At 48.5% G+C, this 25,570-nt stretch overlaps 2 protein-coding genes across 2 annotated transcripts; both read left to right on the top strand.

Annotated features, from left to right (window-relative positions):
- The first annotated feature begins 7,261 nt into the window (after positions 1 to 7,261).
- LOC101837078 (eukaryotic translation initiation factor 1-like) lies at positions 7,262 to 7,673 on the top strand. The gene has a single exon (XM_040728473.1). The coding sequence runs from the start codon at positions 7,314 to 7,316 to the stop codon at positions 7,671 to 7,673; it is 360 nt and encodes a 119-aa protein (XP_040584407.1). The 5' UTR covers positions 7,262 to 7,313.
- A 4,782-nt stretch (positions 7,674 to 12,455) lies between these two features.
- LOC101837349 (leptin) lies at positions 12,456 to 25,516 on the top strand. Its single transcript, XM_005078071.4, has 3 exons — positions 12,456 to 12,560; positions 21,222 to 21,390; positions 22,531 to 25,516. The coding sequence occupies exons 2-3, from the start codon at positions 21,247 to 21,249 to the stop codon at positions 22,888 to 22,890; spliced, it is 504 nt and encodes a 167-aa protein (XP_005078128.1). The 5' UTR covers positions 12,456 to 12,560; positions 21,222 to 21,246; the 3' UTR covers positions 22,891 to 25,516.
- Positions 25,517 to 25,570: the final 54 nt, after the last annotated feature.

Genomic DNA, 25,570 nt, shown 5'->3' with positions numbered 1-25,570 from the left:
TCTCCGGTTCAGAGGTCACCTGTGCATTCAGAGTCCTTGAGGTGAAGCTGTGCGGTCAAGATCGATCCCCTGTACCACCCTGTGATGCCTAGCACCAAGCCCAGGCGTTCTGATCTTCTGAGGTTGGCTGAGACCTGGGCTCCAGGAACTTCTACAGCATCACCAGGGTGAGACTGACTCAGACAGGAGAAAAACCCTGACTGCTTACACTGGGACTCAAACTGGGGCTCTGCCCGACAACTTTGGGTGAACTAATTGACACCTGTGAGGCCCTACTTTCTCACTTCAAATGGGGATAGCATGAACCACCTTGAAGAGTTGCCCACTGTTGGCTTCCTCCCCTAGTACAGCGTGGGTTGACATCTTAATCACTCTTCCTTGTCAAAAAGGGCAAATTTACCATCAGTAATTAACTCTACTATCAATAAAAATTCATTTCTTATTAATACAGAAGTGCTGCTTCTGCAACCGTGGCAGAAGATGCCAGGCTTGCCTGTCTGCCTTGGCTCTTTGACAGATGTCACTCCAATGGAGTCTCTCCTTATCTCATAAAGCCCTGTCTCGGGAGGCCAGCTCCTTTGAATCAAATTAGAGTTAATTAAATCCTCTCTAAAACTCACTAGGGGAACTCATAGCATATATTCAAAGTCCTGTCAGGCGTGGTGGCACACACCTATAATCCCAGCACTTGGGAGGTGGCGTCAGGAGGATCAGGAGTTCAAGGTCATCATCAGCTGCCACGTGGATTTGAGGTCAGTCTGACAACAGGAGACCCTGAAACAAAGCAAAAGTCCTGGGCGCTAGAGCCTGTTACAAACAAACGGGCCTCTTCTGTTACACACAATCACATTTATATTATAATGTAAACAGGAAGCCACTTAAATAGAACTAAACCTAGGACTTGATACCAGATACCATGGATTCTAGGCCGGTGACGTACCTTCAGCCACGCCCCTTCCCCTTTCCAGCTTCTACGTGCTCAATCTTATTTGAGATTGTTATGTTGAAAGGTGGGGATGGAAATGCTACCATTGCCTCTCTGAGCAGTGTGCAATTTCACAGCTCACTCCTGCCGCAGTCTAAGCAGCAGAGGGATGAGGGTTCACGGTGCTGCAGGGTGTGCCTGAATCATGAAAAGAACCTCCCTTCCCAAGTGTCTATCACTCTTTCTGCACCTGCTGGTGATGTGGTACCCTGGATCTGCCAGGTGTGGAGCAGGGTAACTTGCAACCCAGATGCAGATCCTGCCTGGCTGCCCTCAGAAGCACTGCATGAGATGCTCAGATAACTCCTGTGTATAACGGACTACAGCACACACTGCAGAAGAAGCCCACTGGGCCTCCGGCAAGGCTGGATAGAGATGTTAGTGTGATAACTATGCACTAGGGAAGATCAGAATGTGGGTAATGGGACAGGAAACATTCTCCAGCGCCAAGCGGCCCCAGGACTCGAGGCAGGCAGGGGTTGGTTCCTGGAGACCTTGGGTTACTTTCCAAGCTATTCCTAGAGGTGCCATCTTCAGTCAAGAGGTGTGCATCTTTTAAGCATTTGGTACACATTGTTCACAGAAAGGAAGCTCACCACAGGCAGGTTGCTCTTCACAGAAACGATGCTCAATGTTCACTCGGCCAAGCAGTGCGATGCCGCAGTCTTGATCTGAAAACAGGAGCAGGGATTAGAGTGGCATTTGTCCTATCAGTTCAACAAACATTGACTCTGCCTCACTTCTCCCCTTAGGCTGGGTGGGTAAGTAGAAATGAGAACACACAAAACAGCCTTCTGGAGTTCAGCCAGCTGGAAGAGGCCACCCACAGTTTAGTGTGTAGGGCAACCCAAGGCTCCCAAATAGCAAGTGCTTGAGCTGCAAGGAACCTGACCTCTCTACTTCCCCTCTTAGAGGCAACCCATTCACCTCTGCGGAATTATTCACACAGCTCTACTTGCTCTTTGGTGGCAGGGGCTCCCCTGTCTTTTTCAAGGGGCAGCTAAATGTCCAGCCACTCATGGACCGAGCACATTCCGTCATTTTCCCTGTTCCAGCCACTCATCCTAGCAACTGTCTTTGTTAGAGTTACTATTGCTGTGACGAAACACCATGACCAAAAGCACCTTGAGGAAAGGGTTTATTTGGCTTCCACATCCTGAATCATAGTTCACTGAGGGAAGCCAGTGGCAGAAACCTGGAGGCAGCAGCTGCAGAGGCCACGGAGAAGCGCTGCTTACTGGCTGGCCCAGCCTGCGTTCTTATAGAACCCAGGACCACCAGCCTAGGGATGGCTCCACCCACAGTGGACTGGGCCCTTCCACATCAGTGGCTAGTTAAGACAATGCCCTGTAGACTTGCCCACAGCTCTGTCTCATGGGAGGCATTTTCTCAGTTGAGGCTCCCTCCTCTCAGATAACTGTAGCTTGTGTCAAGCTGACATAAAATTAGCCAGCACAGCAAAGTAGGGATTTCCAAGATGCTTGGAGACATGTCTAGCTCCCAGATCTCCACAAGTGACTTAGTGGGGCCTCTGCAGGTCCTTGGGTAGGAAAGCTATTACTCATCCAGGGAATTCTATCAGTAAGCACACAGAGCCCCAAACTGTTGGATGGGTGGCTTTAAGAAATGATCCTAAAGAAATGAGCACAAATACCTGTAGAGATTTATCTGCAAGATCATGCATGAGAGCCTTGTTTATAAGAAGAAAGAGTATCATTGAAAACGTTCTCAAGCTTCAACCAAAGGGATTGGTTAAATAATTTACAGCACATTGGCACAATGCAGGTGTCATAAATTACACCATGGAAAGACATTTAATGACATGATAAAAAATGTGAGACAACTGAAAATAATATATATTACATAATCCTACTCTGATGGAAAATATACACATGGAGAGAGAGACACACGCACAAGATGAGACAGAAGTTACGCATCAGGAATATAAAATATTTGTGATTTCAGGGTAGGTGGAATCATCAGAATTTTGAATTCTCTTGATGTTCATTACTTGTATATCAGAAGAGCAGGCACCTTACTTTTTAAATCAATATCTCCCCCAGGCACACGCAGAACAATGCTATGCACAAGGCGCTGTCTTACGTGCTGGGAAGCAATGCCCAGGAGCAGGCTTTTTGCATGAGAGAGCAGCTCCTCACTGCTGGGCCAGCTGTTCAGACATACCCCCCTCCCAGGGGTCATGCAGCAACCCCACTGCTTATGTAACCAAGCTGCAGAAGAAATGCACTTGGCAGCCTCAGCCCTGGGCAGACAGATCTTCTGACTCCGCAGCTCTATAACAGACCGTAATGGGACAAACCAGAACTGATGGTTGTGTAAAAGTGGGAACGATGGACTTTTTTTTTTTTTTTTTTTTTTTGGCCACTGCGTCCCACTGCTGAGCCGGCACATCCCTTGTTGGTCACTCAGCACATGTGTAAGCTGGCTGGCTACACCTTGCTCCCAACTCTCTTGCTCTGATGAATAATTAACACGCGTAGAGTGCTTTGCTTGTAATAACCCAAATGGTCCTCATAGCACCGTGAGGTGCTCCGGCAATGCTCCCATTACAGACAGGGAAGGAGACAGAGAGAGAAGCAGCTCACCCCAAGCCATGCACCAATTGATGGAGGAGCCAAGAATTAACCCAGGCAGTGTGACTCCAGGGTCTGCCCTTAACATCATGGCTGAAAATCTCTTTCTGGTCCTGTTTCCATGGTGATCCCCCTCCTCCCCAGAAGTACCGAATTCCTTCAGGATATGAACTACATCCTTCATGTTTATGGGACCAAATAGGACCCAATGTGGTGCTGGGCACACTGCACATTCCCAGGGACTTGCACCCTGGGGACTTGCACCCTGGGGACTTGTAGCCTGCCTGCCTTCCCTACTGCTTCAATAGGCAGCTCTAGTTTCTGGCAACTTGTCTGTGGGGGACTCTAAGACTGAGAATGCTCCAGATGTGCTGTCTTCACTTCCAGGAGCACTCAAGGTTCCGTGGGGCTTCTCTGGAACATCTTCCCAAAGGCTTGCTCAGCCCTGGGTTCTTAGAACCAGCTCTGCATGTGTTCACGGCCCTCATCCCTGCCCTCCAACAGCCAAGGCTGGCCAGGTGATGGCATAGAGCTCAGACAGGAAGGCTGCTGTGGCTCACTTCTTGGTTTTTATTCCTTCCTTGAAGCTTCATGTCTGAGTACTAAGCTGAGAACACACTGCTGCTCCAAGTCAGGGCTTATTGGAAGAGACACACACGTCACACACACAGTCTCTGCGTGGTGGGACTTTGGATGATTTTGCTGGCGGCTGACTTCCCAGATTTTTCTAACCTTATGCAATGAACATGCGTTTTGGGGGGTAAATTAAATAAAGTGAGGAAAGGTTAACTGTTCTTCCTTGGCCCCTGGGGCACTTTTCTTCTGCCCTTGTGTGGGATGACAGCCTCCTGTGGCTTCCTCAGACTCCTGTCTGATTTTCACACCAGCAAATTCCCATCCCATTCCCCTATTCCATTCCCTCCACTGTCGACTAGTTTGTGCAAAACCTCGTGGATCCCAGAACATTCCATGGGATTAATCCTGCTGGTCCTCACAATTCTGGCTTCAGGAGAAATTGTCCACACCTTCTTAACGATGCCTGTGTCTGCAGCTCCCTTCTTGGAACCCACTGATGGTTTGACATCTACAGCCTGATGTCCTGAGCCACTGACAGCCACCCCCAAGCACCTTAGCTCCATCCCTCCCTCTCTCCTTCACACTCGTCTCCCCCCTTCCCTGTCTCTTACAGCAGCATCGCTGAGATCTGGGTGGGAAAGCTCGTGGTGACATGACTTCTTCCTAGGTTGGTCGTCCAGCTAACAGGCCTGGGCTTCCTACCTTCATAATGTCTTTTGGCTATGTCTGAATGGCTTCCACTCTTTTCTTATGTAACATTGTAACACTCTCAGATATATTTTTAATACCTCAATATCAGAATCTGAGTAATTTATAAAGAATAAAAGATCATCAGCCCACTGTCCTGGAAGTTCTTCGGACCCCACATTCACACATTAGTCGACTCATAGTTCGCCTCTTACATGTCCTGCCTGATATCCCTCTTGGTGTCTCACAAGTCAGTCTTAGCATAAGCTCTGGCGGGGCCAGTCAAGCACAGTGGATCTCCTCCGGCTCCTGGATCTTCCTCACGCCCCTGAGCACCGCTGTGGCATGGACCCTGGTATCTCAATTGCCTTTGAAGCTTCAGGGCCTAACCTAGAACCCAAAGCACAGCATGTCCTCAGTGAAAGTCCCTGGATCCAAGAGTGAAAAAACAAACACACACACAACAAAATGGGTGAACAAATAATTCTTCATAATCTGTCACCTTGATGCTAGGGCCTCATCCTCCCCAGTCTTTCCCGCATCTCTCTACCCGATGACTCCTCCAGCATGGTGCCTGAGCATAGGAACCAAGGTTGGACTTTCAGATGCTCCCACTGACTGCCAGGGCCTTCAAAGTTCAGCCCTAGCATCTTCCCGGAAGCAGCCTTTGCTTTCATTCCCCAAGCCCCGCCCCCAGCCTTTCAGGGCCTTTGTCACCTTGCTCTCTGATTGGCCTCAGTGCTGGTTCTTCCGCTTAACTCACATTTTCCTACGCACAGTGGGCCTTTTTTCCTGTGGTGGCGGGTGGCGTGGTTACAGTAAGAATCTCAGTCTCTTCATGACGCCCTCCCCGAAACCCTGGTCTTCAGTAAGAAACATCCACCATGGTGTTAGGTGAGGCCTGGGAAGTGCTTGCCCCTGAGGCATCATGCTTTTTTGATGTTCTTGGGAACCCAGCAGCTGTCACTGTAGAGATAAACCCAGGCTAGCCTAGATCTCAAGGTGCCAGTCTGATGATACTCACAGGAATAAGGCCACACCACCGACTCACTGAAACATGGCTGTTGCTTCAAGCTTTGGGGCCAGTTTGTGGTAAAGCAGAAAGTTGCTCTTGGAGGGAACTAAAGAAATGCAATTAATTCATCATCGTTAATGAACAAAGGCATCAAACATAACTAGAGAAAGCCGAGAAAGAGGCGAGGCCTGGAGTGATGGGTCACCTGAGCATATAGTCCCAGGAGGTTAGCAGTCTGACATCCTGCCCAGACTTTAAAAATCACAAGGGGAGAAAACAGACTCCCATCAGTCCCACCGCGCCTACTAGGGTGAGGACTGGAAACTTGCAGAGTATCATTCTTCTTGCAACTTTGGAGCCGTGAGCACAAGGACACAAGGAAGCCACATCAAAAGGAGGGTTCACAATGAGGCTACTGCATGAAACCGCACCTGCCTTCCTTGGGGCTTCTGGTTAGGAGCGATAACTCAATATCCTTAATGCTCAAACCGCTGTTACTCGCAGTCAATTGTATATGCAAATTGGTACAATCTCTGAGGAGTGTAACTTGGCAATATATTTCTATTTTGAATGCACATACTCTTTGCCTGATAATTCTACTTAGCGGAATTTCTCCCACAGATATACTTACACAGGGATCAAAGACGTATATTTAAATATATTAATTACAATGGTAGGTATGCAACAATGTGGTTAGGTAGATTATGGTGCATCCGTAAAATGGAATGCACACTGGCTTTAAAAAGAAAGACTCAGGTCCATGTACAGGAGAGAGAAATTATATTCCAGATTTATTAAAGGAAGGAAGGAAGATCAGTAGAAAGTGAGTGCTTGGGATGTGGAGGTGTTTTGGTGCCTTTTTTTTGGATTATGGAGTTTTAAAATTTCCAAAATATAAAAATTTAAAGGCAAGAGTAAGAGCATGAATTAGTATGGGTATTTTTAAAATAAATTATGTGGGGAACATATATATTCATAAATAAAATATATAGGCAGAACAGGTTACAGTAACTAAGGAGGGGTGGACTTAGAGGAAATTAAATCTTCATGTCTCTTCGTCCCTTTTGAATTTTTATGTAAAGCTGGGTATAGTGGCAATTGTAATTCAAACTACTCAGGAAGCCGAGTCAGGAAGGCTGAGAGTTAATGATAAGACTGGAAAACTTAGTGAGACTCTGGCTGAAAAAACCAAAAGAGGCTAAGAATGTAGCTCCATGGCATAGTGTTCTTGTACCATGCACAAGACCCTGGGTTCAAATCCCAGCATCACATAAAAAAGAAAGAATATTGAAAAACTAACTCTTGGCCCCAGTCACTGAGCTGCCGCTGAGGACTCAGCTGCCCCCCCTCGAGCCCCCTCGCTTCCCGACGCTCCTTGGTTCCCCCCCCCCCCGCCCACATTCTCCCGACCCGCCTTCCGCGGGCCGTTTCCACCGAGGAAAAGGAATCCTATCGTATGTCCGCTATCCAGAACCTCCACTCTTTCGACCCCTTTGCTGATGCAAGTAAGGGTGATGACCTGCTTCCTGCTGGCACTGAGGATTACATCCATATAAGAATTCAACCGAGAAACGGCAGGAAGACCCTTACCACTGTCCAAGGGATCGCTGATGATTATGATAAAAAGAAACTAGTGAAGGCGTTTAAGAAGGAATTTGCCTGCAATGGTGTTGTAACTGAGCATCCAGAATATGGAGAAGTGATTCAGCTCCAGGGTGACCAGCACAAAAACACAAGCCAGCTCCTGAGAGAGACTGGACTGCCTGAGGACGACCAGCTGAAGGTCCATGGGTTTTACATGCTTGTGACCCTCTGAAGCCTAAGTGAGGATTTCCTTGCAATGAATAGAATTTCTAAAACCTCACAACTTGTATAATGTAACCATTTGGGGTCCCCTCTTAACTTGGACTAGTGCAACTCCTTCATGCAATAAACTGAAAAGAGCTGGGCGGTGGTGGCGCACGCCTTTAATCCCAGCACTCGGAAGGCAGAGGCAGGCGGATCTCTGTGAGTTCGAGGCCGGGCTGGACCGATAGCCTCCGAAACAGAGAAACCCTGTCTCGTAAAAATAAATAAATAAATAAAAATAAAAAATTAACTGAAAAGAGCCAAAGAAAGAAAGAAGGAAGGAAACAGAAAATTAACTCTTCCATCTAGATTTTCAGATGTCATTTTTTTTCTTTCTTTCCTCTTATTTATTTTGAAGATCGGATCTTCTGTAGCCTGGCTGACCTCCTGGAGGATGACCCCCCTGGTCTCCTTGCTCTCACCTCTCAAGTCTGGGATTGCCCGTGTGTACCACCATGCTCAGCTAACTCACTTTTGAAATAAAATGATATTTAAAAATCAACGAAATGAAAAACACAGTCATTGAAAAGGTAGTTCACGCCCTCCCAGTGCAGTCTCAAGTGTTGCTGAGTTCAGGCAGGATCCCTGGGTAGCAGCTCTCCCAGTGACCCCCCAAGAAGATGATGCTGACACAGCTCCGCCTGAGGCGGAGCCCACCAATGAGCTGGGCCTTCTAGAGCAGAGTCACAAAGATGCTGGGGACAAGGAAAACCGTGATTATATGTGAGTGCTATAGCCTATAGACAACAAATAAAGTTAACTCATCCCCACAGCATAAAAAGATGTCTCTAAAAAGTAACTCCAGCACTGAAGCTGGGGCCCAGGGGTGGTGCACTCACTTAGCATGCTCAAGGCCCTGGGTAGGATCTCTAGTTTACTCCCGAAGGAGATGGGATGTCCACTGTGACATTTTCTTTTCCCTTAGCATACAGCAATTGTACAGAGTGATGTGTTCCCTGTGGCGCGTTCATACATGCATATGTTTTGATCATAGTCACACACACCCCACTGTCCTCTCCTCTCTCTCTCTCAGTCGTCATGGATATTTTATAAATTCAGAAGAGCATGGAAAAGAGGCAATGGGTCAAAATCCTTCCTAACCCCATTCCTAGCACTACATTACATCTTGATGTGGATGTATGGATCTGCTCGTGTGTGACCAGGATACACATGCCATCTTGTAAATTTTTTTTGAGACAAGATCATAGTGTGCTGCCCAGCTGACCTGGAACTTACTATAGAGACCATGCTGGCCTCGAACACACAGAGATACACCTGCCTCTACTTCCCCACCTCTAAGGGCTGGGCTTACAGCTTGTGGCACCATGCTTTGTCAATTTTGTTATCTTATCCACTGTCATTTAAAAATACAATGTAACTTTAAACGTCTGTATATTGCACTAGTCTGCCTGTCGACAACCTTACCAACTCCCTAAACGGAGCGTTCAGCGTGTTTTCCCCTCTCTGGTGTCAATGCATTTCTAAAGCACTGCTAATGCAGCACTTTCTGACTTCACACACACACACACACACACACACACACACACACACACACACACGCTCGCACGCACGCACGCATACCTTAATTTTCTCTTTCACGCATGCACACCTTAATTTTCTCTTTCCTGCCCTTATTGCTTTATTTCCTTCAATAAATACCCGTAGGGAATGGGAGTGTGGTTCAGTGGTAGAACACGTACTTAGCACCGAGAAATCAATACTTATTAGGAATAAAACAACCAAGTTCATACAAAGCAATTATAAAAGACAATTCTAGGCTATTTGGGGGAAAATATAATGTCTTCGTTAGGGTTTCTATTGCTGCAATGAAACACCATGACCAGAAAGAAAGTGAGGGAAGAAAGGTTTGGTTTACATGTCCACATCACCAAAGGAAGTCAGGACCAAGACTCAGACAGGGCAGAATCCCGCTGGAGCTGATGTCATGGAAGAAAGCTGCTTATTTGCTTACTTTCCATGATTTGCTCAGCCTGCTCCCTTACAGAACCCAGGATCCACTGATGGCACCACCCACCATGGGCTGAGCCTTCTCCCATTGATCACTAAATGAGAAAATGCCTTACAGCTGGATCTCACAGAGGCCTTTCCTCTCTGATGACCAGCCGGGACATATGATATATACTTTCATGATGGTAAAGAATTGCTAAAGCCGGGCGTTGGTGGCACACGCCTTTAATCCCAGCACTCGGGAGGCAGAGGCAGGCAGATCTCTGTGAGTTCGAGGCCAGCCTGATCTGCAGAGGGAGTTCCAGGACAGCCTCCAAAACAATACAGAGAAACCCTGTGAAAGTGCCGTTCAACCACCGAAAGGGTCACAACCCACAGGTTGGGAAACGCTGTGCTAGGAGATGTTACACAGGTTGCTAGGAGAGAAAAGCCACCAACGGTATTTCCCTCTGGTGTGCCCTGCATGCTACAATACTACCTCGCCAGGCAAGATGTGACCGCTGGTGTAGAAGTGTCACAAAGATTATGGGGGTAACCCATCCCTTTTGGGTTGACTTGAGGCCTGCGTCACAGAACGGAACTGATGCTTGAAACTGTCAATCTGATCAAAAGCCCTCAGCTAGAGAGGTTATAGGCCTCAAGGGGCAACCTACTACTGTTGTCTTGCTAAACTGGCATGTTGTCAACTGCCTTCTAAATACTCATGTTTATATCCTTAGCCAGGGAAGCCTCTCTCTGAAGTGCTCAACCGTTAATTCAGAGACTCCTAACTGTTAAAGTGCTGAGAATGAATGCTGACCCCCTGTGGGCTAGCTATGTCGACTTCCCCAGACTCAGTAACAGTATAGAAGAGGGTTAGGAGGAGTGTAAGGGTTGGTGTATGAGAGACAGCAGCATAAAATACCATCTTCTTTCTGGAGGTGATGTGGCCATTGCACTCATAAACTGACTGCAGCCCTGGTTCCCTGTACAAACATGTACAAGATCAAGCCGACAAGATCAGTCACCACTCCAACATGCAGCCCTTGGGCATGACAGGAGATGGGAAGATACATTGGGAGTGTCTAGGAGACAAGGGGTGCTGGGGTACACAGGATCAATATACATTGTTTACACATACGGAATTGTCAAAGAGTAAATAAAAGATATTCTAGCTTTGTGCTGGGTAGGCACTGATCTCTTAACTTTGATACGAGGAGCAGAGTAACCTATCACCTTACAGAATGGGTTGTCTTTGGAGAGAGTGCTTCCACTAGGAAGTCTCAAATGCACTGTGATGGTTGCCCCCAGGACCATCCCATCTTGAATCTGGTTTTCCTGGTTCATTTTACATCATTGCCACAAATAATATTTTCCCCAGCTTTATGTATATATCTCCTCCTGGTGCCTCAAATCTAGAAGAATGCTCATAGAGAAGTGCACTAACCTGACAGCTGTGTGGTCCATGGTGACCTGGGATTCACTTCCGCAAGTCATCCGTGAGCCCTATGTATTGTTGGCATTATGAAGGTACCAGGGCTTCAAGAGTAAATGGCAGAGGCTCCTGTTCTCTGTCCACAGTCAAGGAAGCCTCCCCAATGAAGGAGAGAGCAGGGTCTATGCAGATCAGGGAGGTTCTACAGGCAGAAGGGATGAGTCTCATAGAGAGAATGGAAGGACCAAGGACTGGGTAGCCATCACAGGTGTGTACGTGCAGGCGTGAGTGTGTGTGTGTGTGTGTGTGTGTGTGTTTTGTAGTTTGCAGATTAATAAACAATCACTGTTTTGCAGGCCAAGAGGAAAATGAATACTACCCTGTACACAAGAGAAAACAAGGCAGAAGTTTTCTTGTTGACCAAATTCAGAACTTTATTTGTAGACGGTAAAATTTCTTACCAGTCTCCATAACAGAACTATTGTTTTTGTTTGTTTCCCGGCCATTTAGTTATGCAAAAATAATTCCTATTTCGTGGGTGATACCACACCAAGGCAGGCAGGATTTAGGGTAGTGTGTCCTCCTACCTAACAAGACTGTCTGGTTATTTCTGAGGGTGATGGTTTGTTTTCAAAGCTGTTCTCAAACAGGGGTGACCTCAATGGTCCTGATCCAATTGTCCACACCTGGGCCCCTGGCCACCTCCAATTATTATCACCTGATGTTACAAGACTACAGGCTGAACACCCCGTACCTGTTTCCTCCCTCTGGGAACCCAAGGGTACTCCTGCCCCAATGAAGAAAACATTGTTTGATCTGGGGCAGGCACCTGTCACCCGACCCCAGTAACTGGTCTAGAGCATCCCTAAATGCTGAAGTGCTTGGAACCTTCCAAGCAGGTGCATTCTGTGTTGTTGTGAAAAGCAGACAGCGCCTATCTAGGGATCAGGTGTCTTTTGGGTGCCAAAGGAAGACAAAACTAGGTCTCAAGTGTGGAACCTAGGGTCCCCTCCTCCGAGCAGCCAGGTCGAGTATGTAGAGTCGTCGGAAGAGGCAGCCGGTGAAATCCTTGCTCCCTAACTGCCCTGTCCTCAAGCCGGCCCCCTGTAGCCACCCTCCAGGCTGCTCCTCACGGTTCTGGAAGCACCATCCCAAGGGACAGATCCTTAAGCCACCGCTGTGCAGGAGCCGCTGGCGCGACCTCGAGGATTGCTGGCTCCTACCAAGCGCCCTCAAACTTGCACTCGAGGGCGCGGCTGAAGTCCTCCCTCGAGGCGCCCACAGCCCGGGCTCGTGCATGGAGCACTAGGCCTCCGCCGCCACCGTCGTCGCTACCCCGCGGGGCGGGGCAGGAGTTGGCGCTCGCAGGGACCCGGGCTGGTCCGGCAGTTGCGCAAGTGGCACTGGGGCAGCTATAAGAGCGGGCAGGCAGGCATGGAGCTCCGGAGGAATCCCCGCGCCAGCAGCTGCAAGGTAAGGCCCTGGGTATGCTTTCTCCCTCTCCGAAAGTCCTTGGCGCACCATAGTACCCCACCTAACTCTGGAACCTAGAGAAACTGAGGCAGGAGGGAGGTAGTGTGGATGGCTTGGTGCTGAACTAAGTAGCTTTGCAGTGAGGTTCTAGACAGAGGGAAGGCGGCTGAGAGCAAAAGAGTGTTGAATTGCAGGCTGAGCCGGGCTGGGCCCACTGAGCGCTAACCCGTTCTTGCAGAGCCAGCCAGGGACTCCAGGAGCGTGTTTGGTCTGCAGACTTGAGATGGTTAGGGAACCGATACGATCAGATCTCACACCTGTCAGATGGACAGAGCTGGACAGGCAAGGATGCAGCGTTTCCAGGTTCCCGGGGGCTAGATACAGCCTCGCTTTGCTTAAGAACTTATTTTCCAGTGAGGGTCTTTACCGGGAAGGGGGCCTACCCAGTACTAAAACTACTGTGGAGCAGAGTTGGGCAGAAATACACTGAGAAAGAGCCCACTCCACGCAAAAAAAAGAGTTGCACCAGAACTCACTTCATCTGCCCTCAAAGCCAGGCAAATTATCTTCCTCAGGGACTCCCTGCCGGGAACAGAACAGCAGACCATGGGAAAGGCCTGTGATCAGCATGAGTTTTACTGCTAGGCTTTTCTACCAACATGGTCGAACGCACATTGCCAGCCTGAGGATCCAGTAGGCCCCTCCTTCAGGGGTATATCCCTCTGGGGTCCTTTAGACTGGATGGTGGATGTGGCACCCAAACACTCCTCTGTCTTCCTGGGGAAGTGGTGCCTTAAATATGGTCAGATGCCATGCTGCTTTGTGGGAACAGCTGCTTGAGAGGGGACAAAGCAACTGAGTCATGTCTGTTGGAAGTATGGGATTAAGGAGAGGTAGACAGAGGGCAGAGACTTGGTGGCATCGTCCGGGAAGATTAGCCTCTCCCCCCTGGGTGACCTATGCAAGGTGTGTGTGTGTGTGTGTGTGTGTGTGTGTGTGTGTGTGTGTGTGTAGAGTTCTTGCTGGGCAGTGGTCAGCTGTGACCGGGGGGAGCATTTCCAACCTTTCACTGATCTGGGTGGTGTGCGGAACCACATTTCAAAGCCGTGATCATGTATCTTATTGAGGCATGAAGAGAAGCAACCACACACACACACACACACACACACACACACACACACACACACACACACGGATTCTTTCCAGGTCTTTCCTTTCTCAAGCACCTGCGGATGCTGGGCTGAGGGGAACATGGCCATGTTGGCTGAAGGAGCACCCTTCTCATATTTGGTATATCTTATACCCCAAATAACAAACTCTTCACAGTATCTGGGGAAATATTTTCCTCCTGCTCTGTTCCAGGAAAAAAAAAAAACGCAAAAAGCCAAGGAGAGAGCCAGGGAAGTTGCAATGAATTCTTGTCCATCAGCCCCAGGCAGATGCCTCTCATGTGACCCAGGAGGGATGCAGAAATGTCTGCTCAGGAGACTATCTTTCAAAGCCTCAGTTGTTCCCCTAGAGGCACACTGGAGACAGGGAGATAGAGCAGGGTCTCCAGGGATGTGGAATTCTTGTGGGGTATGAACGAGCCCATGGACAGCCTTGAAATTCTTCCCTGTCCATACAGCTGCTTCCCAGAAGCGCAGGGGTTGGGTTCCGTGGAAAGACAGCATGTCTGTCGCTCAGATACACAAAGCTCCTTTGCAGTTGTCCCCATGTGACAATAGACATGCCCTGCTCTCCAGCAGGCTGCACGCCCCCATCTCCCCTGCTGTCTGTGAGCTCTCAGAATCTACAACAACGTCCGAGCTGACATTTCACCTAAACCACAGACTCACCCCCCATCTGTGTGTGCACATTGTGTTTGCACTCAGGAGTACCAGAGCTGGAGGGGGGTGAGGGGGAGACACAAAGCTGACAGGGGGAGCTCAGCATGGGTCCCCTGACAAAGACCCACAGGCTCCTGGACGGGTCGAAGTCACTTGGAATGACAGTCCACACAGGACGTCCCCATTGCGGCAGAGTTCAGGAAGCTGAATGAGAACTATGTGGGGGCTGGGACACAGGGGAGATGCAGAGGCAACTCAAAGCGGGGAAGGAAGAGAACGCTGGACACCGAAGCATCCTAAGACGGCTTCGCAGGGAGCTGTGGGGGCAAAATAAAGTCCAAGACGGCAGTACGAGCCTGTTACCTCTGCACTAGGAAGGCAGGGACAGGGGGACCAAGAGTTCATGGCCAGTGTGGACAGCATGGTGAGTTCAAGGCCAGTCTGGGCTTTGTGAGACTGTCTCAAAGAAGAAGGAGAAGGAGAAGGAGGAGGAGGAGGAGGAGGAGGAGGAGGAGGAGGAGGAGGAGGAGGAGGAGGAGAAGGAGAAGGAGAAGGAGAAGGAAGAAGAAGAAGAAGAAGAAGAAGAAGAAGAAGAAGAAGAAGAAGAAGAAGAAGAAGAAGAAGAAGAAGAAGAAGTCAAGGATGGAGAATATTTATTCATTCAACAAAAACTGAATAAACACCTGCCCTGTGTCAGGCCCTTGGTAGATGCAGAGCCAAGTGCAGGTGTCACTAATGGATTGTGGCACCCTCTTTCAGCGTGGAAGGAGCTCCAGTTCCCCTTCCGACAGTGCTCCTGGGAGCCACTGAAAATTGATCAGAGTTGACACAGGAGTTGAAATCTATTTGCTTTCCCTGATGGGAATGAACAGCATATAAGCCCCTCACCCACACTGAGCCTACCAGCTAAGAATGTCAGCACGATTTCTCAAGCAAGGCCTTTGGTTGCAGAGAAGAGAAAATTGCTCCTGCTAGCTTAGTGATTTTCAAATTGCACACTATGGCCAACATTTGAAGAATGAACTGAAATCCCCAAGAGTGTGTCACCTGCAGCAAGGGCAAATCTCTTTAAAACATTTTTTAAAGTGTGTGTGTGTGTGTGTGTGTGTGTGTGTGTGTGTGTACAAGAGTGCCATGCATAGCACATGTGTGGAAGTCAGAAGACAACTTGCAGGGATCAACTGATTCCTTTTACTGTGTGGGAATTGATCTCGGATCATTTGGCTTGGATAGAAAGTGGCTTTACCCACTGAGCACCTCACCAGCTCTTGTTTGTCTATTTAGTGTGTATGTGTGAGGGTGCATGTGTGGACATACATGGGCCACAGAGCGAATATGAAGGTCAGACAACAACTTGTGGATCCAGCATTTAGGTCCCAGGGATAGAATTCAGGTAATAACTGCCTTTATCCACTGAGCCATCTTGCCAGCCCAGGAGAAAAACTTACTAGTACTCTGTAGTTCAGTAAGATAGCTATGGACAGTAATTAACTGGACAGTTCAAAAAAGCTAATATAAAATCAATACTGAGGAGGCAAAGAGATGTCTCAGTGGGTAAAGTGTGCACTATATGCTAGTAAACACACACACACACTAAATACATGTAAAAATGCTAAAGAGTTAGTTTAAAGAAATAAAGAGAGAGGAGAGAGAGAGGGAGAGGAGAGAGAGAGAGAGAGAGAGAGAGAGAGAGAGAGAGAGAGAGAGAGAGAGAGAGAGAGAGAGAGAGAGAGAGAGAATGAGTTAGGTGCGCTCTTAGACTAGAGACATGTGGTCTTCCTGTATCTACAATTACCAGATCTGTGAGCAACCTGACGTGGGTGCTGGGAACTGAACTCTGGTCCTCTGGAGTAGCAAGCCGTCTCTCCAGCCCCAGTAAACACTTTTAAAGAAGTCATGCTTCCTAGCTAGCATCTCCTGTCCTCAGCTAGCCATCCTCCCCTCCCTCCCCAAACTCCTCTGAGGGTCTAAGAATTGTTATTCTTTTCTCTCTGCTTTGAGATCAGCATAACGTCCTCCAATTCCGTTCACATTGCCGTGATGACAGCATTTCATTTATTGTATGGCAAATGCTATTTCATTGTGGATGTGTACCCCATTTTATTTATTTATTCATACCTCAATGGGCACTTAGATTGATTGCATATCTTGGCTATAAACATGGAAGCAAAATATCTCTTTGACGTACTGGTTTCTTTTCTCTGGGTATATGCCTAGGAACAAGATGGCTGGGTCATAAGGCAGTTCTATTTTTAGTTTTCAGAGGCATCTCCACACTGTTTTCCATAGGGGCCGCATTCATTTACAGTTTCGCTAGCAATGTCTGAGACTCTGTTTCCCCGCCCCCACCCCCAGCATCTGCTGTCCTTTGTCTTTTTTGACAAAAGCCACTCTGAGGTGAGATGATATCTCACTGTGGTTTCGATTTGCATTTCCAAGATATTTTCCTATGCTCCTTAGCCAGACATTATCTGAATTTAATTCATAGTAGCATGCCAAAGATTGTCAGAAAAAAATTCTATAAAACTCTGACGACTGCAGAAAGAGAAGAAGGGAGAGAGTGTGTTCTGGGTGTGTATGGGGGAGCGAGGCTGAGCCCACAGATGGCAGCTTAGCCAATGGATGCCTCTGTGACCCAGTGCTCCCCCAAATTGCCATTTGCCGCGTTGCTGCGTAGTAGGCAGGCCTGATCTAGACTCTGCTACCTTCCAGTCTGGATCTGAAGAAGTAGCCAGTGGTTGTGTCCATCCCTACCCATCTTGTCCTGAAGGGTCTGCCCTGGCTGCTGGATGGAAGGAAGGAGAGGGTGTTCACATCTGAGGCCACCAGTGTCTTGGGGGACGAGGGTGCTCTTGTCTGCAGGGAAGGGCATGGTAGAAGCTGGGAGCAGCACAAGGAGGTTATTGAAGGATCACCTAACTGGGGCCCTGTCCCGGACCCAGGTGAGATCAGAAGGGGAAACAGGTGGGCCAATGGTGCAGTCCACAAGCCTCTTAGAGCAGTCGAGAGCCTGTTTTCTGGAGACCTATGTCACTGCCTGGAGCTGTCTCCGGGCCTCCCCTCTGTTCTCTGTGTGCCCCACCAGGGAGTCACAATGGAGATGAGGTGTGGCATGGCCTGGGTGATAGGGGCATGCAGCCTGCAGAAGAGCTATAAAGAGAGATGTCCTGAGTGCAAAACAGGAGTAGAGAGTAGGAGGCAGCCTAGCAGTGCCCACCCTGTCCTGTGAAGTTCCTCTTCTTCCCAGGCTCCGCTGCAACCATCCCCAGAAGGGAGGGACACAATGTACTACATCAGCATTTCAGCAATTCCTCAGCCAGATCTTAGACTAGAACACTCTTAAGTATTTAAACCCACTTCAGAAACTTCTGGAAAGAAAAGGCTTTGTGGCCTCAGCTCCCTGAAACTACATCTATGAGTTCTTCTTTCCCCTGAGTTCCAACCTACCCCCAATTCTAACTGGTCACCAGATAGCATGCCCTGGTAGTCCTTAGGGTTAACCAAGGCATTTCATCTACTTAAATGTTCCCCCCCTTCCGTTGCGATTTTAATGACCTACATTCTTACAATAGGACACTGCTTTGCTCTTTTAATTATTTTTTTTTTGGTTTTTTTCGAGACAGGGTTTCTCTGTGGCTTTGGAGGCTGTCCTGGAACTAGCTCTTGTAGACCAGGCTGGTCTCGAACTCACAGAGATCCTCCTGCCTCTGCCTCCTGAGTGCTGGGATTAAAGGCGTGCGCCACCAACGCCCGGCTCAATTTTATTAACACTATTTATTTATTTTGGGCTTTTGTTTTTCTGAGACGAGGTCTTGCTCTGTAGCCCAGGCTGGCCTGGGATTTACAGGAAAGTCTCCTGCCTCGGCCTTACAAACGCTAAACTCACAGGTCAGCGTGGGCCACCGTAAACAATGCCGAAAGCTGCTGCATGGCACTTCTGCTTCTATTGGTTGGCCACATTTGGGTGTGTAACTGTACCTAATGGTAGAAGCTGAAAAATGTAGCAGTTGTTTATCATGGCTGCACATATCCCTTAGGACCCGGGAGTGTCTTCAACTGGGAAAGACAGAAAAATAAGACGCTGGGAGCAACTAACAGTCTCCACAACATGGCTGTGTATGTTGGTGTGTTTCTGTATGTGTGTGCTTTGCATAAGCATGTTATGTGCTGTTGGGGCAGTCGGTTCTCACCTTGGCTGAGACCTCGGAAGGGCCTGTAACCACTTCTTTCTGCAAGCCCCCATGCGTGTCCCAGAAGCCTGGCTTCTTAGGCTTTACAGACTCAGCAACGGCACCTCAGTTCCATGTTTTCAAAGCACTGCAGTTTATTGCCAGAATCCACTGGGGCCTATTATCCATGCCGAGAGAGGGCTTGTAAAGCTGTTTGTCCATTTCAATAGTTCAGGTGGCCATTATGTGAAAATAGCTATGGTACGACCATAGCTAATCTGATAGTAAATCCTGTAAGGAAGGAGGGCATCGTCAACACGTGAATCTTAGAAATGAATGCCACACACTCTTGTGGTACAGGGGAAAACCCACAAGTACCAGGTTCCCCGCTGGGATGCCCATGGGAGGCAGTGGACCCAGTGCGTGCCTCAGAGTCAGCTGCAGGTGCTGGTGCCCAGAGCGTTGCAAGCTCTGCCCGGTAATTACAATAATTTGTAAGTAGCTGCCATTTACTCCCTCAACCCTGAGCCAGACAGGCCAAGATAGGCAGGGATATCGAAAATTCATCTCATTTACTCTTTGGAGCCAGTGCTAGCTCCATGTTACTGGTAGGACCAGATACTTTGGGACTAACTATCCTTGGGGGGGGCACATAGAACCAAACACCAAACAACAACAACAAAACAGGCTGCAGTTAAAGCCTGGGGTCTAACTATTATACTTGGTTCCTTCACTGGGGTTTCAGGGAACTAAGTGGAGGATATCAGCTAGCAGCCCTGCTGATCTGTGGAGACTATGTTCCATGACTTCCGGTGGACACCTGAAGCTCGTGAGAGGACTAAGCCCCCATATGCATTTATTCTTCACATGCCTTGGAGCACAGAGCCGTAGAACTCAAATCCCTCTCTCCTTGAATGTTTATGCCTCCTTGAATCACCGTTCCTGCTTTAGGGCCATTATTAAATTAAATAGAGGTTAACAGGAATACATTGTGATTCCATGACAGTTGATGTGATAACCAAGAAGCTACTAAGTGGCTCCCAGGCAAGTAATGTATACAGTGTGGACACCCTGGGGGAGGGGTTTCACGTCCTAGGAGGGGCAGGATGAGGCGGTACCAGACTTCATAATACTACTCAGCCCGGCACAATTGAGAGCTGATGAATTATTCATTTCTGGAATTTTCTATTTAATATTTTAGGATCACAGATGACCAAGGATAACTAAAACCTCAGAAAGTGAAGTTATGGATGGGGGCGGGGAATTGCTATGTTTCAATCTGCCCTTCACACATCCCAGCCCGCCATTCATCTTTTTGACTTTGGAAAAGTCGACTCATCTTTCTGAGCTTCATTTGTTTTCTCTTCTGTAAAACCCAGATTAAAAAGAGCGTACCTTTAAGCAAGCACTATAAATAATATATAAGCAGTATGCTCATTTTTGCTGTACTGCCAGAAGGTGAGTTATACTAATATCACCGCCAATGGATGGCCACGCATTACCCGTTCCCACCAAGACCCAGATGAGGAAGAACACAAGAAAGGAAAAGTCAGTTTTTCCACCGTCTCCACACTCATCATCCTAATACTTATGAATATCTCTATTCTTGAAGCTCACACACACACCCTTAGCATGGATCACTGGCTACAGACTTGCACACATTTCAGTCTATTGCTTTTTCCTTATGCATCTCATCAAACCTGTGTTTCATAATCAAGGGTCTGCAGGGTGTTAATTTAAAAACTCATGGCTCCATGACTGAAATTTCCAGCATTCTAAGTAAACGCGCTGTGCTCTCTCCTGCCTCCATGCCTCTGCAATTCTGGTCTCTTGGCCGTGAAGGGCAACTGTGCTCCACTCTCTCAGCCCCTTCTCAGTCTGCAACACTTCCAAGGCAACCTCCTCTGGGCTCCTGCGACGTCTCACACTTGTCTCCTTGTGAAGCTCCGTCTTCCTGCATTGAAACAGCCTATTTTGCTTGTCTGTCCCTCCTGTTACACGGTGACACTAGAGAGTGGGAAGTATCTTCCGTCCTTGGTGCACTGTGTCTGGTGGAGAAATGCTGCTTGGATTGAGGTCCCCACTGGGAGAGGAAGGGGCTTATAAATCAGTAAAGATGGTCATAACAGACAGCAGCAGGCTGCTGCCGTGAGGGCAGCAGGAAGGGCCAGGCAGCACTGGGTCCCTAATAATGGAGCAGTGAGAGGGACACTTCCCAGCTCCTCTGGCTCTTTCATATGTGTTAGCTACTCTGATCCTCATGAGATAGGTAGATTACAGGGGAAAATGAGGGGTTTTGAGTGGTTATGTGATACACCTAAAGCTAGGCAGTGACTAAACAACTGCATCCAATCCAGACCTTAAGAGTTGGTCTCTTCCCCTTGAAGTATACAATAAAGCCTCCATTGTCATCATCCATGTGACAAGTGCTGCCCTGTAATCTCCAGGACGCATCACGGTGGCGGTATTGACCTGTCAATAATGCTCCCAGGGGGATGCATTTCATTAATCCAGGTTCCATAATGAACTGACTTTGAGAAGATGGTAGCTAGCTAGGGAAGAAAGCAAATCTTATCCATCCCCATCCGACAGCAGGTTGGCAGCAGGGCCGATGGGTGGATTTATACTGGGCTCTTGAAATGTGTCATTCCTTCTGTTTACAGGCCCAAGAAGATCCCAGGAAGGAAAATGTGCTGGAGACCCCTGTGCTGGTTCCTGTGGCTTTGGTCCTATCTGTCCTATGTTCAAGCTGTGCCAATCCAGAAAGTCCAGGATGACACCAAAACCCTCATCAAGACCATTGTCACCAGGATCAATGACATTTCACACACGGTAGGGAGACTCTGTGGGACAAAGGAGAGAGAAACATGTTGAGCACTTTCTGAATGCCAGCCACATCCGAGAAGTTGACAATTTACAAACCTAGGGTGTCCATTCTTTCTGGTCATGGCTCTTGACCCTCTGCCTCCTGGAATCCAGAGCTGAGTGGTTCCAATTTCAAATCCAGCACCCAGACTGCTTCAACTATGGTTCTAATTCTAAGCCACTTTAAGGGATCTGACTTCATCATACACTCCCTTTAAGAAGCCATAGATTCTATGACATTATAAGGCCACCTATGTTCATTTTCTCTCTGCCACAGGAAACCCTGCCCTCAGGGGTTAGCAGAGCATGTAAGGCATACATCAAGGAGAACCGTGGTCCATATCCCTGCTCTACAGACCACTATCTCCCCTTCTCCTCACTCAGCCCTTTGTTTCTGTCTCTTATTCTCCTTCCTTCTCAAAACTACTTCCTTGAATCCTAGTATCCAGGACCACAGGAAACCCTGAAGGTCATGGTGTCCCATTGACCAGTGACCAGACTCCCAGCAGTATCTCTACTGGGTAGTGTCTACACAGGAGGGTTGTCAGGTTCTAACAGTTTTAGCTACAACTTTCCCTGCTTTTGCACACCCTCATTTCAAAGTCACACAGAAGAGCAATCTTCATCACCTTTCAGAAGTAGTCATCAGGGCCATCCATGGGAGACCTCACTATCCAAATGTGGGTAGCAATGGGAGACTGTCACTGAGGTGGGCGGAGCCCTTCCTGGGAAACAGCCTCACTAGAGTCGGGAGAGGAGGGAGAGCTACATAAGAACATGACTGGGAGGGAGAGATCCGATAAGGGTGAGTCTAGAGTGAACATAAGGAATAGGGAACCCTGCTAGTCCCTCGTGGATGTCATTTGGAGAAAGGAATTACCCAATAAGATTAGTCAGAAGTGAAGGGAGAGGAGGCTCAGAATAAGCAGAAATCTGGGAGACTAGCTCAGTGGCTCATCACTCAGCTGAGCACGGGAGACAAGGGCCTGGACCAGTAAGGATAGGAAGGAAGGAGGCAGCCTAGGCTCACAGACGTGACGGAGTTCTAAGCCAACCAATTCCCCTGCCATCTACTGAGTATCTGCTGTTCCCCTTTCTCCTGCACAGCAGTCGGTATCTGCCAAGCAGAGGGTCACTGGTTTGGACTTCATTCCTGGGCTCCACCCCATCCTGACTTTGTCCAAGATGGACCAGACTCTGGCAGTCTACCAACAGATCCTCACCAGCCTGCCTTCCCGAAACGTGGTGCAAATATCTAACGACCTGGAGAACCTCCGAGACCTTCTCCATCTGCTGGCCTCCTCCAAGAGCTGCTCTCTGCCTCAGACCAGTGAGTTGCAGACGCGAGAGAGCCTGGATGGTGTCCTGGAAGCTTCACTCTACTCCACAGAGGTGGTGGCTCTCAGCAGGCTGCAGGGCTCTCTGCAGGACATTCTCCGACAGCTGGACCTTAGCCCTGAATGCTGAGGTTTCAGGACCACCAGCCTCCCAAGAATCATGTTGAGGGAAGAAGCCTTAGCTTCCAGGTGTCTCCGGGAGAGGAGAGCCATGAGTGCACATCTTTCATCCAGGACTCTGTCCACGTCTCTCACTCCTCTAGGTCACCCTTCCAAAGGCATGACTCCACAACGCTTGACTAAGGATAGACACGCCATTCCATGAGCACTAGGAGGGCCAGTCTGCGGAGGTGATTCTCACCCAGTTCTTCAGCAAGTAGAGATAAGAAGTATCCTGCCCCCTCCCTGTTCCAGGGGATATGGGGAAGGGGTGGGTAGAGCCTTTGGATTGTCTTAGTGTCTCCTGGGGAGCACCATGAAGGCTGCATCCACACACAGCTGGAAACTCCCAAGCAGCGCATGTTGGAAGCGCTTATTTATTTATTCTGCATTTTACTTTGGATGGATCTGAAGCAAAGCATTGGCTTTGTCAGGCTTTGAGGTCAGTCAGGGCTAGGGAGGTTCCGGGGGTGCTGTTTTCAACCCCAGTTGATGGGTCTGCCTGAGGTAAACCTATTTTGAGTGACTGGGGTTGGGCTCATCTGAGCAAGAGCCAGCCAAGGTGGCTCTCGAGTCTGTCCTCTGGTGACTGGTTTCATGCAAACACGTTTGCAGTGGCACTGCCTGGAGCATAGGCTAGGTTATTATTGAAAGAAGATGAATTTTGTCAAGTGTAATATATATCTGTGTGCACCTGGGGGTAGGGGATGTGTTCAAGGGAGGGAGAAGAACTCAGAATGTGTAAATAACATATATGTGGGAGGCTTTTCTAAAAGGGTGAGATGGTCTCCTCACCTTCTGCCACCACCTAGTGTGGCTTTTATGAAAAGAACCATTTGGTCCCCTTGGAGGGGGTTAAAGCCACAGACTATCTTATTGGTGCATTGCTGAGCTCAGGAGTGAGGGTCCCACAGTTGAGACAGTGATCCCCAAGAATAGGGTGCCTGGTATGGCCCTCCAAGTTGTCCACGTTGATCCCACAATGGGTTTCTTAACCTGGCAGTAACCCTGGTAGGTGTTTGCATGTCAGTATGTGGTTCTCATCTGATTGGTTCATCCAAAGTAAAGCCATGTTGACCACCCACTCTGTGGGGAGCTTTGTTCCAGTGGGAATGAGATCGTTCGACTGATGGTCCTGTGCCCTGGGCCAGCACTGCTGAGGAAGTGCCAGGGCCCCGGGCCAGGCTGCCAGAATTGCCCATCGGGCTGGAGGCCATGAGGATGAACGAAGGGGCTTGGGTTTTTCCACTACCCTATACCCTAATGTCACCATCGCACTGTGGGTGGCAGATCATAGCAAGAAAACTTGATCGAAAGCAATACACTTTAAGACTGAGCGCCCTGAGCGTGCTCAGCCCTGACTGGTGCTGTGGGCTGCAGAAGCTCACCAAATAAACTCAAAACGCAGGGGCTCGGGTCCCTGCACTAAGACCCTACTCACGGGTGTGCCAAGGTGGACGCTTCACCCCGGCAGCGCCGCACAGCCGAGAGCACAGTGCTGTCTTGAACCGGTGGGAAGCAGCCTGAGCTGAGTGTAACAGTGCCCAGGGAAATCCTACTTGCACTCTGTAGCATTTGCATACTTTTCAGGACACATTAGCATCCATTGCTATTGCAGCACATCCTGTTGACACAGGGCAGCGGGGCTCGCTAAAATAAGAAAATTCAGGCTGAGGATCCCTTATCCAAAATGCCTGGGACTAGTCAAGTTATGGATTTTTTGAGTCTTTTCAGGCCTAGGTATCGTGGAGTAGATATAATGAGATATCTTGGAGGTGGGGCCCAAGGATAGACATGAAATTCATTTCTATGTCATAATACCGTAACACACAGCTTGAAGGTAATTTTATACAGTGTTGTTAAGTGATGTTGTGTGCACGAAACAAGATTTCACAGTGTGGAGTTTTCTGCTCGTGGCGTCATGTCATCACTCAAAAAACACCGGGTTTTGAAGCATTTTTGGATCTTGGGTTTTTTTGTTAAGAGTTATTTAGACTATACTTAAAACTATAATGGCAAACAGGTGGTGGGACCAGGCTAGGGACTGGTTCCTCAGCCCCAAAGGGTATTCCTCCAGCCAGGTGACGCGCACAAGGAGGTGAACTGGATCAGGTTTGGGGTGCCGGGTAGAAGAGGGGAGCTTGGAGTGGATTTTGGAGGAGGTGAGGCATGTGAATTGCCTACTAGACGGATGCTGATTTTGGAAGTAGGATGTGGAGAGGTAGAAGTGTGAATACGAAGTGAAGGGGAAGACGGACAAGGAAGAATGGAATGGAAAGGAAAATTCTAGAAGGACTTCGTGGCCACAGAAGTGGATATTGAAAGAGTCCCAAGTGCCACAGTCCAGGGCAGAGGCTTGTGGTGGCTGGTGTCAGACTGTCCTGGGGTCCACAATATGTCACCTTGGTCAACTCATCAAGCTGAAATGTCCTGAGCCTTTGGCTCAGAAAATCTGACACTGTGGCTTATTCCCTGATTACAAAACTTCCCATATGCAAAAATGCTTGGTTTTTTTATTGTTTTTTGTTTTTCATATGATAACAACAAACTTTTGTTTTACTTTGTGTAAACCTAAATAAATTAACGATGCCTCCCTGCTTTGTTTTCTGTCTCCTGTGGTGAGGGGCTTCAAGGGAGCTGTTTGTGTGTGA

This window comes from Mesocricetus auratus, unplaced genomic scaffold (genome assembly GCF_017639785.1).
Source record: "Mesocricetus auratus isolate SY011 unplaced genomic scaffold, BCM_Maur_2.0 Super-Scaffold_100019, whole genome shotgun sequence".
In the NCBI taxonomy this organism is placed as follows: Eukaryota; Metazoa; Chordata; class Mammalia; order Rodentia; family Cricetidae; genus Mesocricetus; species Mesocricetus auratus.
This window is presented reverse-complemented; position numbering and strand designations above follow the sequence as displayed.